General features: G+C 57.2%; 1 protein-coding gene across 3 annotated transcripts in view; it reads right to left on the bottom strand.

The window, feature by feature from the left end:
* The window catches only part of PKD1 (polycystin 1, transient receptor potential channel interacting), a gene marked incomplete at its 5' end in the record, with an annotated part of 47,196 nt that extends 35,701 nt beyond the window's left edge, over positions 1–11,495 (bottom strand). For all 3 annotated transcript variants that reach the window (XM_082670670.1, XM_082670669.1, XM_082670671.1), the window contains one exon: positions 11,281–11,495. In XM_082670670.1, the coding sequence (XP_082526796.1) occupies positions 11,281–11,495 (215 nt within the window). The remainder of the gene's footprint in view (positions 1–11,280) is intronic.
* Between the last annotated feature and the right edge of the window lie 4,872 nt (positions 11,496–16,367).

The raw sequence follows: 16,367 nt of genomic DNA, 5'->3' as shown, positions 1-16,367 counted from the left end.
AGACCCTGCCCGGCAAAGCTCCTGCAGCCTGAAGGCAGAACCAGGACAAAAGCCAGGTGCATCACCACAGGCCAGGGCTGCCTCGGAACATCCGTAAGGGGCGTGCCACGGGTAACAGTGTGGTGGGGGTGCAGAGAGGACACTGGAGGAGGGCCTCTGGAGGCAGACACTGGTGGAGTCCTCACCTGGCCTCAAGGCCCTGAACAGCCACTTTTCCACATCTCCATCTGCTTTTTTATAAAAATAAATTTATCTTTGGCTGTGTTGGGTCTTCGTTGCTGCGCGTGGGCTTTCTCTAGTTGCGGTGAGTGGGGCTACTCTTTGTTGCAGCGCGCAGGCTTCCCATCGTGGTGGCTTCTCTTATTGCAGAGCACGGGCTCTAGGCGCGCAGGCTTCAGTAGTTGTGGCAGATGAGCTCAGTAGTGGTGGCTCGCAGGCTCAGTAGTTGTGGCACACGGGCTTAGCTGCTCCACAGCATGTGGGATCTTCCCGGACCAGGGATCAAACCCGTGTCCCCTGCATTAGCAGGTGGATTCTTTTTTTTTTATAAATTTATTTTTTTAAATTTATTTATTTTTGTCTGCGTTGGGTCTTCATTGCTGTGCACGGGCTTTCTCTAGTTGCAGCGAGCGGGGGTTACTCCTTGTTTCGGTGCACGGGCATCTCACTGCGGTGGCTTCTCCTGTTGCGGAGCACGGGCTCTAGGCACGCTGCCTTCAGTAGTTGTGGCTCACGGGCTCTAGAGCGCAGGCTCAATAGTTGTGGCACACGGGCTTAGTTGCTCTGCAGCATGTGGGATCTTCCCGGACCAGGGCTTCCCGGACCAATCCCCTGCATTGGCAGGCAGATTCTTAACCTCTGCGCCACCAGGGAAGTCCCTCCATCTGCTTTTGCCGTCACTGTTCTGGGGGAATGCCAAGGCTGCTGTGGGCCAGCCCCATCCCACCCCCAGCCCCTCGGGTTTCCACTGCACCCCCCCGTGACATCATCATAGTCACTGACGCCCTGCCCCCCACTCAGGTTCTCTCTGTCTTACAAAGCGGGGCGGTGGGGAACACAGCAAGCCCAGGGAGCCACCTAAAGGAGCGCAAGGAGCCCAGCAGAGCTGGCAGAAGCAGCAGAGGCTGGCTAAGCACCACAGCAGCCAGCCCCCACTAGGAAGACAGCCAGCACCCAAGAGGTCCTAGGCCAAGCAGGGTCCACCCTCTGGCCATGTGGACCCTCCCAGACCCCTCCAAGGCCCAAGCCAGCAACTTCCAGGGACCCCAAGTCTGGAGGGGTCAGGCCAGCTCAGGGGGAGGGGTGACCTGGGGACCACACACACCACCTGGGGACAGGCACACACCCACAACAGCACAAGACACGTGTCACCTCCCTGGGCACCAGGGACCAGGCTAGCCCACAGCACTGGATGGAGATGGGGGCTTTCTCATACCTGGCTCGTCCCCTCCTGTTCCCCCTCCTGACCCGAGACAGTTAAGTGTGTTGGGGGAGGAGTGAAGACCCCTGTTCTACCCCCACACCTGGGCCTTCCTTCTCCTCTTCCCACAGTGCCCAGCTGTCACTGGAGAGCCCAGTCTGCCCCCAGCACTGGGCTGCCCCAACTCCCCCTGCCTTCCAAATCAGACATCCAGCCTCCCGGGGGAGTGTGTCCTTCTGGCTCCGATCTTTCCTATTCCGAGCAGGAGCTGGGGGTGGGGGAGAACCCCTGCTTCCACCACCAAGCTGGAGGTGTCCAGCGGAAGGTGCTGAGGGGCCCCCATCCTGTGGACAATGGTGGCTCCCCCGACCTCCCCACACAGGGCTCAGCCCCTGGTCACATCCTAGTTCTCGCAGAGGGGCAGGGAAGGGTGTCTCAGGGCCCAACAGGGAGAGATGGGGAAGGGGCTGTTAGATAAAGTCGAGTGGGAAGACGTGTGTGAGGTGGAGGCCAAGGAGAGGTCGTTTTTGAGCCCTGGGTGGCTCCAAGTGCAGTGCCTCCTAGAGCTGAGGAAACGGAGGCTGCAGATAAGCCAGGACCCTGCCCTGCAGCCCCAAGCAGCCTCAGTCTCCTTCTCTGTCAAGGCGGGGGAGTGGCCAGGGTGCCTGCTCCCCAGTCCAGATGCCAGGCGGGGTCTGGGGGCCAGCCGGAGCCCCCAAGGAAACATCTGCACATTCCAGACGCATGTGGTCAGCAGTGGAGGCGAGCACCAGGCCCCAGCCCAGCACCCCACCCGGCGCTGGCCGCCACGCTGGAAACAGGGCTTGGGGGGGAATGGGCTCCGGAGAGGCCGCCTGCAGATGTTACGTAACCACTCTGCCCGAGCCAGCAGCTGCCTCCTCCCTCTGGCAGGACAGGACAGAGCTGCGGCAGAAGGCCCCCCACTCCCCATCCGAGGCCTAGGGCTCCTGCTTCCCGCTCTCGCTGGGCTTCCAGAAATGCAGCCTCAGCTGCCCTGTCCTCTCCATGGAGGCCCCAGGGCTCCAGGGAAACAGGCTTCCCTCAGCCCAGCCACGGGGGACCCCCAACACATCCCCTCAGGAGCCAGGTTGAGGCAGAAGGGATGAGAGGCCACAGGCTGGTCCCGGTGCCCTGGGACCCCACAGGCTGGTCCAGACCCCACCCACATGCTCGGCTCCCAGTGCCCCCACTCGACGCCGCGGTAACGGCTCCTTTTGGCAGTGGGACGGGGTGGGTCAGTTTGAGTCTAGTAACCTCACTCTGTCTTCATTCCCTTCTATTTATGGTGAGAGAGGCTGGCTTCCAGGGGCGGAAATGATGATGTTTAAATTAATGAATTCAAGTTTTGGAGAGAGAGCCGATCTGAAGAAAAACATGCGGAGAGGGTGAGCTGCAGGGGTGGGCAGGGGGCAGGCTCTTGGCGCAAGGGCATGGAGGGGCCAGCCCGAGCCACCCACCCCCATCTGGCGCCAAACTAGGGCCCAGAAGGGGGGTCTGGACCTCAAAGACAGGGAAAGGCCTGCGAGAGCCCCCTGGCGCCTTGTCCCAGGGCGTCGGAATAGGAGGTGGCCTGTGTTTCCCTGAGCATGTTATGGGCTCCCTCACCGGGCGTGGCCATCCCACGACTGAACCATCACCAGGATGAGACACAGGCGTCTGGTGTGGTGACATCCCCTGCCCAGGAAACCCCTGGAACTACAGGCCAGGACAAGGAAGGGAGCCCCGAAGAGGGGCCTTCCCAGATCAGCCTACAAAGAGGCAGCCACCGTCAGGGCATTAATAAGACTGGGGGCAGGGGGTGGCGAAGGGCTAAGAGGGGACCCTCCCAGGAGAGGGCCCAGCTTGCCCCTCCACCTGCAGCTGGGGATTTGGGGCCACTCTTCAGGGCAAGGGGAGGAAAAGGACCAGTACCCATGGACACTGGCGCCCATGTGCTGCCTTCAGCTGGGATGTCCCTCTGCACTCTGGCCCGTCACAGTCAGCCAGGGCAGGGGCTGCGCCGACCCCTTCTACAGATGGAAACGCTGAGGCTCCAGGAGGCTGCCCTCCTCACCCTGTGGTCGCTCCCAAGAGTCCGAACAGTGAGGGACAAAGGTAGCTGGGGCTCTCCCCATCCGGCCTGGGAGCCGGCACATGGCCTCCAGAATGCCAGGGGCAGAAGCATCATCCAGCGTGGCCAGCAATCCCGTCACCCAGTCAGCCGCTGGGCACGGCCACTGGGCTATAGGGCTCAGTTTAGAGGTGCAGGATCTGGAGGCCCCGGGTGCTTTTAGCCTTGCCCAGAGCACTGGCCCTCATTCCTCGCCTCAGCCAAAAGGCAAGGCTGGCTTCTGCCCCGCCTCAGGACAGAGCCCTTTCCAGGGCAGCCCCATAGGATCCAAGAGTGGACTCCAGGCCTGCTAGAACTGGGGACACACTTTGCCAGGCCTGGGCCCATGGGCACCTCAGAGGGAGAAAGAGCCCTGCCCACTGTGGTCCCCAAACGTAGCCCCCTCCCTGGCATGGGCGACTGGGTACCACTGGGCCCTTCGGCAGAGACAGCTGCCAAGCCATAAAGAACGAGGTGTTCCGGGAAGAAAGGACGTGAGCCGCATTTTCCAGCTGCGATTGCCCGACAGCGAGACTGCAGGCACGTGGCCTGGCCGGCCAGCACGGAGGGTGAGCCCCAGCGCACCCATCCCAGGCGGCGGCCGCCACCCCAGACAGCGCGGCTGGAGCAGGGTGTTTTCATTCCAGCACTCGGTGGGCTGGGCCCGGCTGGGTTCCCGTTGTGGCGCTGGCCGCCGCAGAGTGTTCCGGAAAGGAAAATGTGTGTCTCATCCAAAATGGCTTCCTCACTTGAAACCAAACCCCAGCCGGGGTCCCCCTCGGGAGCCAGGGTCCCCACACACCCACCTACATGGCACAGGCCCCCCAGGTGGGGGGCGAAGGTGGCGGCACCGCCACCCGGCCAGCTGTCACAAGATGGCAGAGCAGCCGGAGAGGAGCCCGAACCTAACCTCTGAGGCAGAAGCCACAGGACGGGCCTGCAGAGATCTGGGAAAGGGAGACCGAGTCTGTGCACGCTGGGCACACCTGACCCGAAAGCGCCTGCACCAGTCAGCTCCTCAAGGGACAACTCGAGGGCTGCAGTGAGCGGGGCAGCCACGGGGAGCACTGAGCAGCTCGAGTGTGCGCAGATTCCAATGGTGCCTCATCAGCTCAGGGCACAGAACAAGGTGAACACGAGAGCTCACAGTGCGGTTTATGCCTCATAACTTCACCATGTTACACATCCATACATGAAGGCATCGAACACACAAATGCATAAAACAGATAAAAACACAAGAGAAACATGCGAGGCATGATACATCCCAACAGCCACCTGGCTTTGCATTGAAGTCACCTCTGAGGCCAGACCAGAGGAGGCAGGAAGGCTTCTGAACATGGGGCCTCCTGGACTGGGTGCCAAGGGGTGTGTAGGAGCCTGCCTGCCCAAGGCTAATCTGTGCGTTTCCCATCTGCTGCAGCATTTGGTCTGAGCAACACAGTCACGGGCACATGTGCACCAGCTCAGGGGCACCTCTCCTCAGGCTTTTTGTCTGCTCTGTGGCAGGGCAGGTCCTAGGGGCCCAACTCCTGCCAATGCTTGGGTATAAGGTAATGGGCTCTGAGAACACAGAGAAGGGACAGGGGGGCCACTCTGACAACAGTTATGATTATCGTGGCCACCATCAACTGAGTCCCGTGGGTGCACCATACACCCTCACCTCTGACGCCCCACAACCACATAAGGTTCATCCACTCATGGTACCCATTTTGCAGGTGAGGCAACTGAAACTCAGAGAGGCCGAGTGACTCAGCCAAGGTCATACAGGAAGTGGAGGAGCTGGGATGTGAACCAGGTCTGACCCAGAGCCTAAGTCCCCTACTCCTGTGTTCCTTGCCTCCCTCCTGGAACCAAATAGAAAGTCAGTGGGGAGGACCAGAGCAGGGACAGCCAAGGGAATTTCAAGGAGGGAGCTTGTGGGAAGGGCTGGGGAGGGCAGGCCCAGGCAAGCAGCTGGGGCCTGAGTCCAGAGCCCACCTGGTCCCATTCAAACATAACCCAGCCCCACTCAGGGATGCCCCCACCGCCACCTCTGTCTGCTGACGAAGCAGGTCACTGGTGCTGTACCCCAGGCCCCCGAATGCAGTTCCAGGGATATGTCCCAGAGCGTGCTGATGAAATCACCTCTCTGCCACAACCTACCAGCCACGTGACCCTAGGAAGTGACTCAACCTCTGGGAGCCTCAGTTTCCTGGTCTGTAAAATGGAACCAAGTGTGGTTCTAACCCAACTGCATTGGGGCAACACATCACAAGAAAAGGGCTCAGCAGAGTCCCCACTCATGGCAACCGTGGAGAAGACAAGGCGGCTGCAGAAGTGGGGTGCACCCCTGGGATATTTTCTTCAGAGATTTGTTTTATAATTCACATACTATAAAGCTCACCCTTCTAAAGTTTACAATTCAGTGGTTTTTAGTATATTTTCAAGGTTGTGCAACCACCACCACCATCTAATTCCAGAACATTTTCATCCCCCAAAACAGAAACCCCACAATGCTTGGCCACCATTCCCCACCCCCATCCCCCATCCCAGCTGTAGACACTAGTCTGCTTGTGCCTACATGGATTGGCCTGTTCTGGACATTTTTTATCAGTGCAATCATGCAACATGTGGCTTTTTGTGTCTGGCTTCCTTCACTGAACATGTTTTCAAGGCTCATCCACCCTGTAGCATGTATCAGTACTGCATTCTTTTTCATGGCTGAATAATATTTCATGAACAGACCACATTCTGTGTATCTATTCCTCTCTTGATAGACACTTGAGTTGTTTCCACCTTACAGGTACTATGAATAATGCTGCTACGGGCACTTGTGTACAAGTTTTTGTGTGGACGTAGGTTTCGTGTCTCTTGGGTGTACATACACCTGAGAGGAGAATGGCTGGGCCCTATGCTAACTCTATGCTTAGCTTAATCTTCTGAGGAGCTGCCATACTGTTTTCCAAAATGCTGCCCCATCCTACATCCCCACCAGCCGTGCACGAGGATTCCAATTTCCCCACGTTCTCACCAACACTCCTTAATGTCTGTCTTTTGGTGACAGCCATCCCAGTGGGTATGAAATGGTATCTCACTGTAATTTTGATTTGCGTTTCCCTGAAAGCTAGACACTGAGCATCTCTTCATGTGCTTATTGGTCATTTGTGTATCTCCTTTGGAGATTGATCTGTTCAGATCCTTTGCCCATTTTTTTAGCATTGAGTCATAAAGGTTTTTATGTATTCTAGCTACAAGTCCTTCATCAGATAGATAGTTTGCATGTTTTCCCCACCCTGCAGTCGTTTTGCAGGTGTGTTCACCCTCCTGGATGGTGGCTGTCCTCACTGCTCCCAGCTACTGCCTGGCTCCTGAGGGTTACTGGCACTGGAAATGCTCTGGTGTTGGTCCCTTCGTGTCCCCAGGTGTCACAGATGAAGCTGAAGCCTTCCCATTCACCTGCCTGACCTGCCAGGGGACCTTACAGAAGGCAGTGTGTGCCCTCTTGTCCACAGTTCAGACAAATCTGCAGTCTGTGTCTTACCACAAAACTAATGTTACATGTGCACTTAGTCTGCATTTCCAAGTGCCAGCTATCATATGCAGCTCAGGTAATGTGAGGGTGAGACCAGCTGAGTACGCAGGACACCCAGGGCCTCCTGAAACCCACTGTCTCCACGCCCCAGCTAGTGTTCTTTCTAGAAGATGCCAATCATGACGCTTCTCTCCTGGGTCCCTCAATGCTGCCCCCCTGCTCTCTCGATAGAGGCCCCACCTCCCGCCCCTCCATCACCTGGCACCTCTGAGACTCTACCAGGCTGTCCCCTCTATCTGGGACGCTCTCTCCCAGCCCCTGCATGACTCCTGCGTGAGCACTGAGTCTTGGCTTCAATGTCACCTACACTGGCGATCCTTCCAGGGAGCCCCTCCAAAACGGCCTCCTCTTTATCATCTGTCTTTTGGTTTAACACTAGCTCTGCTGTCATAAAAGCCTCAGAGACGTGGGCCTTGAAGACCCCTGGCACAGGGCCAGGAACACAGCAGCCAGGCCCTCCCTCTGGTGAGGGCCCAGAGACAGGGCCCTCCGCTGCCCCGCCAGCCCTCAAGGCAGCCACGTGCATGACACCTGCAATCTAACACGTTACACACACGCCAGGCCCACGCCAAGCCCAGGGGTCTACTCCCTGATGTCCATCTTCCCTCACACCCATGTCCTGTGCAGGCCCTGGGGGCTGAGTCGCCCAGAGATTCCCCTATTATTTAGGGGCACAGGTGAGGAAGGGCGAGGCCCTGGGTGCCCCCAGCCAATGGAAGACCCTAAGGCCCCAATATTTTAATCAGCAAACCAAGTGCCTATTGAGTCCCTGCTCTGAGCCTAGTCCTAGACCCAAACATTCACAAGACAGTACGAGGCCCACTTTGGGCCCCTGGCCAAAATTAGCAGCTCACATCACCTGAAAAGCTGTCAGCCAAAAGCAACCACACCTGAAAATGACTGACAGCACCTGGAGCAGTGCTGTCACATCTAGAACTCTCTATGCCGTCCCGTCCAACATGGTAGCCCGCTGGCTCTGTGGCTCGAGCACTTGAAATGTGGTTCACCATACAACACAGCTCTGGACCCGACCATCAATGTACAGGAAGAACACCAAGGGCAGAGGGACACACAGAGACACAATCCAAAAGAAGGTGCCGTCGGAGCCGGTTTCTTCAATAAATCGCACAAGAGGAAACAGATGGAAGGAAAGCCTACACATCCACAGAGATTTAAAGGACATCAACTAACCGCACTGCCACTGCGTGGACCTTATTTGGGTCCTAATTCAATCTACTAAAAAAACTGAGGCAACCACAAATTTGAACACACTGGACATGCAAAGTGATCAGGGTATTATGCACTGTTTTAGGTGTGATCGAGGTGTCACCATACATTCCAAAATGCTTACAGATCAAAAGTAGGATGGCTGGAATTTGCTTCCAAAATGGGTTGGGGTGGGGTGGAGGTGTGGAGGGGTAGGCCAGGCCACAGGGCAGTGGGTCCATGAGGTTCATCACACTATTCCTCCCACTTTTGTGTATGTTCAAACTCTCCAGGATAAAAGCTTTAAAAATAGGAGAGCAACAACATTTTACTGAGTAACGTCATCTTTTTCAGGCTGTCATCTCCCAGCAGCATCACTTAACCCAAGAAAGGCTGCGGTCTCAGACTCCTGGGCTATCCTGCATGCCGAGGCCCAGGGGCCCCGAATCCCCCACCAGCCAGCCCCTGTCCTCCCACCCAAGTCTGGACACAGCTGTCCTGCCACACCTCAGGCTGGCCAAGGAGTCTCAAATGGAGGCGTGGCTGCGAGACACTGATGACAGAGACGCCAGGCCTGAGCCCGCTAGAGGAGGCTGCTGGTGACACCCAGGAGGCAGGGGTACTGGGGCCCCTGGACACGCACACCCTCACCCGGGAGGCTCCCTGGCATCTCTGAGCTCAGCCCTGCTCCCTTGGAGAAGAGAAGCCTCACCCACCTCCTGCTCCCTGAGGAGGGGGTTTGCAGGGTGGACAGGCAGAATGGCTGGGGCAGCCCACAGAGCACAGATGGTGGCCTGAGGGACCGGGGTGAGGGGGCCTTAACATTTGCACCCAAGGGCCCAGTTTACCATTTTGCACCCAGTCCTCTGGAAATCTCCCAGAGGCAGCTTCAGAGTGTCAACAAGAACATGAAGTCTCCTCTATTCCCCATCCCCCTCCTCCCAGAGTCCCATCATCACATGCTGCAGGGTCAGCAACCCTGGGAATCCTGCTGACTCAGGCCAGGCCACCAGCTCCCTGGACCTCCAAAACCCAAGACCAGAGCCTAAGGGGACACATGCAAGGCAACAGGCTCAGGCTCCGTTGCTATGCCTGGGAGCCTGCACCCTGCTGCGGGCCCCTGGCCAAGCTACCAGTGCCGTTTATTTCCTGGACAGCTCCTGGACGCCAAAACGCAGCCAGGTGATGAGGAAGCGGGAATAACCAGCAGGAGCTGGGGCCTGACCCCCCAGCAGCTCTCAGCCCACGAGAGATGTATGTAACCTTACTCACAGCATTGAGAAACAAGGAGTGGCGTGGATCCAAAACGACTGTGTGGGCACTGGCTCCAGGCCAGAAGCCCACCTCCACAGAGACAGCCGTGATGGCAAACACTTAAGCTGGCAGGGAGCAAGATGACAGCGTGGCCCCATGGCTCCCAGCCGCTGCCCCTGGAGAACCTGGTTGCCCCCAGCCCCCAGCCCCAACCCCCAGCAAAGCCCCAAGGAGGACCCATCCAGGAAAAGCACCCACCCCTGCCCCACCCGCCAACATCCAAACTCGTCTGAACACTGACCATGAGGGTCCTCCTCATAAAAGGTGGCCACACACTGGAGTCACCCAGGGAACATTACAAAACCAAATCCCAGGTTTAATAAGCCTGGGGATGTTAAACCCCCACCAAGGGATTCCAGCATGCAGCCAGGGAGTGATGGAGTCCTGGCTTAGGTGTCTGCAAGTACCCAAACGGGGCCGGAGGGATGTGGATAAGCAGGCCCTGAGCCTGTCCCCATCTCTGGGGACAACCATCTGAAAATCTCAGTCCCCTGAATCCCTTTCAATCCAACCCTCAGCTCCTCACAGTCAAACCCTGCCTCTGCCATGTACTGGCTGTTACTTGCTACTTGTGCTTGGACAAATCACATCACCATCACCTCTGGGCTGTTTTCTCATCTGTAAAATGGGCATCTTCACTGTACCTCACCTCAGAGGGTTAGGATGAGGGTTATGTGTGACAGTTCACAACCAGAGCTTGGCACAGGCCCGGGCTGGAGGCAAGCTCTCCATAAAGACTGCCTGTTATTATTTCTGCCAAAATGCAAACCTGACAATTGCTTTTCAGCGTTTTAAACCCCTTCATGGGCATGCTACCCCCCTACTGTTCCCAGGATAACATCAGAACGATAAACTGCACAAATGAGGCCCTTCATGACGCCAGTCCACCACCCATCCTGCTCCCACTCCCTCACACTACCCCTTCCCCCCACAGCTGCCACACTGGAGGTGTACCCCTACACCCACGTTCGACCAAGTCCAGCCTCCAGTCCTTTGCACACATGGTTCTCTCCTCCCTTCCCCTAAACCCACCTTCCTACCCCTCAAATAACAGGCCAATTCTTACACATCCATCAAATTCTTGTCCACCCCCTCCGGAGAGCCTTCCCTGTCATCCCAGATAGAGCTCTCCACCTCCTAGCTTCCTACTCCTGGGCTCCCAAGTGCTGGGTATGCCCCCAGGCCAAGCTGCATCCTATTAAGCTCTAATTAGAGTTTAAGTGTTTTTCAGAGACCTTCCCGCCCCGCCTCCGCACGATGCTACAGGCCCCCAGTCAGCTGGCGTTAGCGGAGCCCCACCGGGTTGTGCGATGTCTCTGCCTGCACAGAATCCGGTATTTTCCTATTTCCCTCTGGCTGAGGCCAGGCGGGCTGAGAGCCGGCCCCGGTCCCAGGTTTTCCTTATTTAGTCGGGCCGACCTCACTGCGCTGGAGCCTCGCCCTGGGAGAGGCCTGGCCCGCACTCCGTTTCCCCTTCTAGAGGCCGGGGACGCGCCCACGCCCTGTGAGGCCCGCCAGGCCGGCGGCCTGCCCGGCCGGCCTCTCCCCGAAGGGTGCAGGCGCCCCGCGCCCCGCCGGGCCCCGGCAGCCGCCAGTCCTTGCGCCCGCCGGGCGCCATGGCAACCGCCCGGCCCGCGTTGCGGGCGGCGGGTTACTCACAGCGCTGTGGCGTCCGCGGGGATGCGCAGCGCGGGCCCGAGCGTCCGCAGTCCGCGGCCGGAGCAGTTGACGCGGCAGGCGGCGCCGGGCGCCGGGCCGCAGAGGCAGGGGGGCGCGCACGGTCCGCAGCCGCGCCCGGGGACCCCCGCCAGCGCCCCGAGCCACAGGCCCAGGCCCAAGGCGAGCGCCAGGCGGGCGGGCGCGGCGGGCGGCATCGTCAGGGCAGTGCAAGCATGGCCCCGGCCCGGTCCCGAGGCCCCGAGCCCGCCCGGCCTCGGAGGCCTCGGCTCAGGGTGGGCCCGCGCACGGCATGGCTGGGCGCGGGAGGGGGATCTGGCGGCGGCGCGGCCGCGGCCTGTCTGCCTGCGCGACGCCCGCTCGGCACTCTGGCCCGGTTCTGAGTCCACAGCCGTCCGCTCGCGCGCTGGCGCTGCAGTGCGGGCCGGCCGCCGGCTCCTCCTCCTCCCGGCGCGGCGCGGGGCGGGGCTCCCTTAGGCACCGCCCCCTGCTCCGCCCTGTTGGGCGCGGCGAGGGGCGAGCGCCAGGGCGGGTCGCCCCAAGGCTCCGCCCTTCGCTCTGCCGCTTGGGGGCCTGTGGGGCGGGGCTAGATGGGCGGGGCGCCTGGAGCTCCTCCCTTCGCACAAGCAGTGGGCCGGGCCTCGGGCTCTGCTCCCCAGGGAGCGCCGGTCTAGGTCTGCGCTCTTCCCCCTCCCCGTCGCGTGCGCCCCTCCCAGACCTCACTCAGCGCCCGAGCAGTCACAACGCTGAAAACACCAGCCGGGACCTCCGAGCGCCCGTTACGCGCGCTCATCCACTCCCAGCGCCTCTGTCCCTCTCCGCCACCGCGGTTTCCAGAACGCCTGGCACACAGTAGGCACTCAATAAATGCGCATCGCCTCCTCTCGTGGAGTTACCAGGGCGCCGGCGAGGAGTGGCGGCTAGCTCTCGCTGTCACGGTGGTGACGCCCAAGTTGGGCCTCACCTGGGCGGTGAAGTTCAGCCTCCCGGCCTCCCGCCGGCCGCTGGGCATAGGCTGCGCTCTGCGAGCCAGGAAGCCCACGTCCTCCCGCTCCGGCCGCAGTTTGCCCGCGCTTTCTGTTCACGGCGCAATGTACTCTGTGCTGTGACTCTGCCAAGGGAGATTTTGTTTCTCTGTGTGCGCAGGATTTAATTACGAAACTAACGCAGGTGGTGGGAAGAATCCAAGCCGAACAACATGGATGAACCCTGAAAACATGCTAGAAGCTAGACAAAAAGGACCACATATTATATGATTCCCTTTATTTAAAAATGTCCAAAACAGGGGCTTCACTGGTGGCGCAGTGGTTGAGAGTCCGCCTGCCGATGCAGGGGACACGGGTTCGTGCCCCAGTCCGGGAAGATCCCACATGCCGCGGAGCTGCTGGGCCCGTGAGCTATGGCCGCTGAGCCTGCGCGTCCGGAGACTGTGCTCCGCAACGGGAGAGGCCACAACAGCGAGAGGCCCGCGTACCAAAAAAAAAAAAAGTCCAAAACAGGCAAATCCATAAAGACAAGAAGTAGATTAGTGGCTCCTGGGGCTGGAGGGAGGGGGAATGGGTAGTGACTGCTAATGGGTGTGGGGTTCCTTTTGGGGATGATGAGAACCTTCTGGAATTAGATAGTGGTGATGACTGCACAGCCTTGTGCAGTGTACAGGCTAAATCACTGTGCAGTGTACTAAAATCACTGAATTGTGCTTCCTAAAAGGGTGAATTTTACGGTATGTGAATTATATCTCAACTTTTAAAATAATGAAGAAATAATAAAATTGTTTGACCATTGGGCCACGAGTGGATACCTGACCCACCCTGGTCAGATGAGTCCCTCCTCCAGAGCCTGGACAGAGTGGTCACAGGGAGGAGGTCCCCAGGCCCCCATGTGAGCAAGGCCTCTGTACCACTGTCTGAAGACTTGGTGTCAGGCCTCATCCTGAGACTTCCCAGCTTCCTCTCTGTGCTCTGTCTCTGCTTAAGCTAGCTGGAAACCTCAACTAAACCCACAGGTGCTGGGCCCATGTCCTGCTGCCACTTGCTGGGGGAGTCCAGGCAGGACCACTGTGGGGCACACTGAAGCTCTGCTATTCACCTGGGCATGAAGCAGCACCCAGATGCCTGCCTTTCTCATCTGGGTAATGAGAATAGTAAACCTACGTTTTAGGGCTGGGGGAAAATCACAACAGCTCAGAGCCAGCTCCCAGGAAAGACCCAAAGAAGAAAAGGTCCCCAGCACAGGCACAGGCCAGGGATGAACAGGGAATAGCCTGCCATGTCTCACAGGTCAAACAACCCAGGAGCAGACAGAGGATCTCCAGCCTGTGGCCTGGATTAGGGGAAGGGGATGGTCCTGCTCCAGCAGCTGTGGTCCATTCTCAAGACTCAGTTCTCACAACCCCCTTTGTCTCCAAATCAGTATCTTGGAGCAGTTTGGGGGAGTGACTTAAGTTAGACATGAGGAGGAACTTCCATCCTAACAGGGAGGGATTGTGAAATCTGCAAACCTTTTGGGACTCATGAACCTTTTTACACAGAATCACAGAGGGAGTGCTTGGGAACCCAGTTTGGAAACACTGGCATGGGGGCTAAGCCAAGGTGGAGTTGATGGGATGAGACAAGGGGAGGGGGAAGGAGCAGGAGGCCCAAGTGGGAAACAGTCTCAGGACTGGTTGTGGGAGAAGTGGGAGGAGGAGGAGGCTCAAATGATGCCCTGCCTGGAGGTTGGGAGCCAGAATGGGTGGAGAAACTGTTTGCTGGGGGAAAATGGGGGATGGGAGGATGTCCCAGGGAAGGAGAGATGTGGAGGGAAAGGTGAGGATGGGGTTCTGGACAGATGGTGCTGGGGCCACTTGAGAAGGTACCCAGAGCGTAGCTGGAAGTGGGGTGTGAAGCTGGAAGGGGGTTGGTGAGCGCACCTAGGACAGGTGGAAAAATCCAGAGGCAGGGAACCCCAACCTAGAGTTGGGGAGGAGGGAGACCTTAAGGGGAGTCTAAGTGAGACAGCCAGAGAAGTAGAAGGAAACTGAGGCACAGTGTATGGAAGTTGAGGGAACAGCTACAGGGGAGAAGTCAACAGGGGCTTGGGCTACAGGAACAGAGCAGGGCTGGGCAGGCGCAGCTGAGAGTCCCTCCCTGATCCCCCCACATACTGCACAGGCCCACATGTACCTCCACTTGGGGCTTCCAGAACTCTCTACAGCCTCACACCACCTGGACTTTCCCCATGTTCTTTCCTTTGCTTGGAATGCTTTTCCATCCCACCCCATGCAGACTCAGCTGAGGTGCCTCCTCCTCCAGGAAGCCTCCCCAGCCCCCATCTCATGCTCATTCACATCACACAGCCATTCAGGGGACACATTTTTGAGCTATCTACTGCAAACCAAACATTTGTCCCCCAGTTTGTCAATACCCCTACTGGACAGCACTCCTCAGGGTCAACCTGTGCCTCCACCCTGCCATGTTGCTGCACGAAACTGAAGGCATGGTGTTCACCAGTGACCTTTACTGAGGGCACGTTGAGTGGAGGGGCTGGTAGGAAGACATATGCCAGCAGGTTGGTAGTAAGTGAGGGGGTGTAGACATGGCTTGTTTCACTGTTTCTAGAAGATTAGACATGAAAGAAAAGAGTCAAGGGACAAGAGAGGGACACAGAGCAATGGCAAAAGTTTTTTATTTTTTTAAATATATTTTTAAAAATATTTTTATTTATGTATTTATTTGGCTGCGCCGGGTCTTAGCTGTGGCATGCGAACTCTTAGTTGCAGCATGTGGGAGCTAGTTCCCTGACCAGGGATTGAACCCAGAGCCCGCTGCATTGGGAGCGTGGAGTCTTAGCCACTGGACCACCAGGGAAGTCCCGAAAGTTTTTTAACATGGGAGAGACTTGAACCACTTTCCAGGCTAAGGGAAGAGCGTCAACAGAGAGGGAGAAGCAGACCACAGAGAAAGAAAAAGACTGTGTGCACAGGAAGTGAAAGGATTAGTGGTGAGAACTTCTTGAGAGATTGGAGGGAGGAAACCCACATCCTTCAATTCTACACCCATTCATTCATTGCCTTATTCCATTGTCTCTTCACAACTCTGGGAGGTGGATTCTATTATTATTCCCTCTATTAAATGAGGTAACTAAGGCACAGAGAGGTTAAGAAATTTGCCTGGTCACACAGCAGGTAAATGAAAGGACAGAGATTACTTTCCAAACCCAAGCTTTTAGTTCCAGTCAATGACAAACTGATAAGATTCAAGGACTCAGGATGAGAGAAGGTAAACCCATAAGAGGCAGTGATGTAGGGGCTTCCCTGGTGGTCCAGTGGTTAAGAATCTGCCTTCCCATGCAAGGGACACAGGTTTGATCCCTGGTCAGGGAGCTAAGATCCCACATGCTGTGGGGCAACTAAGCCCACGCACCACAACTACTGAGCCCCCACACTCTAGAGCCTGTGTGCTGCAACTACAGAAGCCCACGCACCTGCACGCTGCAATGAAAGATCCCGCATATCACAGCCAAATAAATAAATAAATTTATTTTTTTAAAAAAAGAGAGACAGTGATGCAAAATGAGCAAAACAGATTAATTATCTAAATGATGGTTTGAAGGTGGTTGTGGAGTAAATGCAATTGTTTGGAAAGGATTTCTAAAATAGAACAGACATATATATATACCTTTTTTTTTGCCACATGGCATGTGGTACCTTAGTTCCCTGACTGGGGATTGAAACTGCACCTCCTGCATTGGAAGCACACAGTCTTAACCACTGGACCACCAAGGAAGTCCCCAGGAAAGACATATGTTTAAAGAAGAAAATTAATTATCTTGGACTTTCCTGGTGGCGCAGTGGTTAAGAATTCACCTGCCAATGCAGGGGACATGGGCTCGATCCCTGGTCCAGGAAGATCCCACATGCCGTGGAGCAACTAAGCCCCTGCACCACAACTACTGAGCCCGCACTCTGCCACAACTACTGAAGCCCATATGCTCTAGGGCCTGTGTGCCGCAACTACTGAGCTTGTGTGCTACAACTACTGAAGCCCGCGCACCTAGAGCCTGTGCTCTGCAACAAGAGAAGCCACCAG

This window comes from Grampus griseus (genome assembly GCF_964374135.1).
Source record: "Grampus griseus genome assembly, chromosome: 14".
Taxonomy (NCBI): Eukaryota; Metazoa; Chordata; class Mammalia; order Artiodactyla; family Delphinidae; genus Grampus; species Grampus griseus.
Note: the sequence above shows the minus strand (reverse complement) of the source record. Positions and strands in the feature narration are given on the sequence as shown.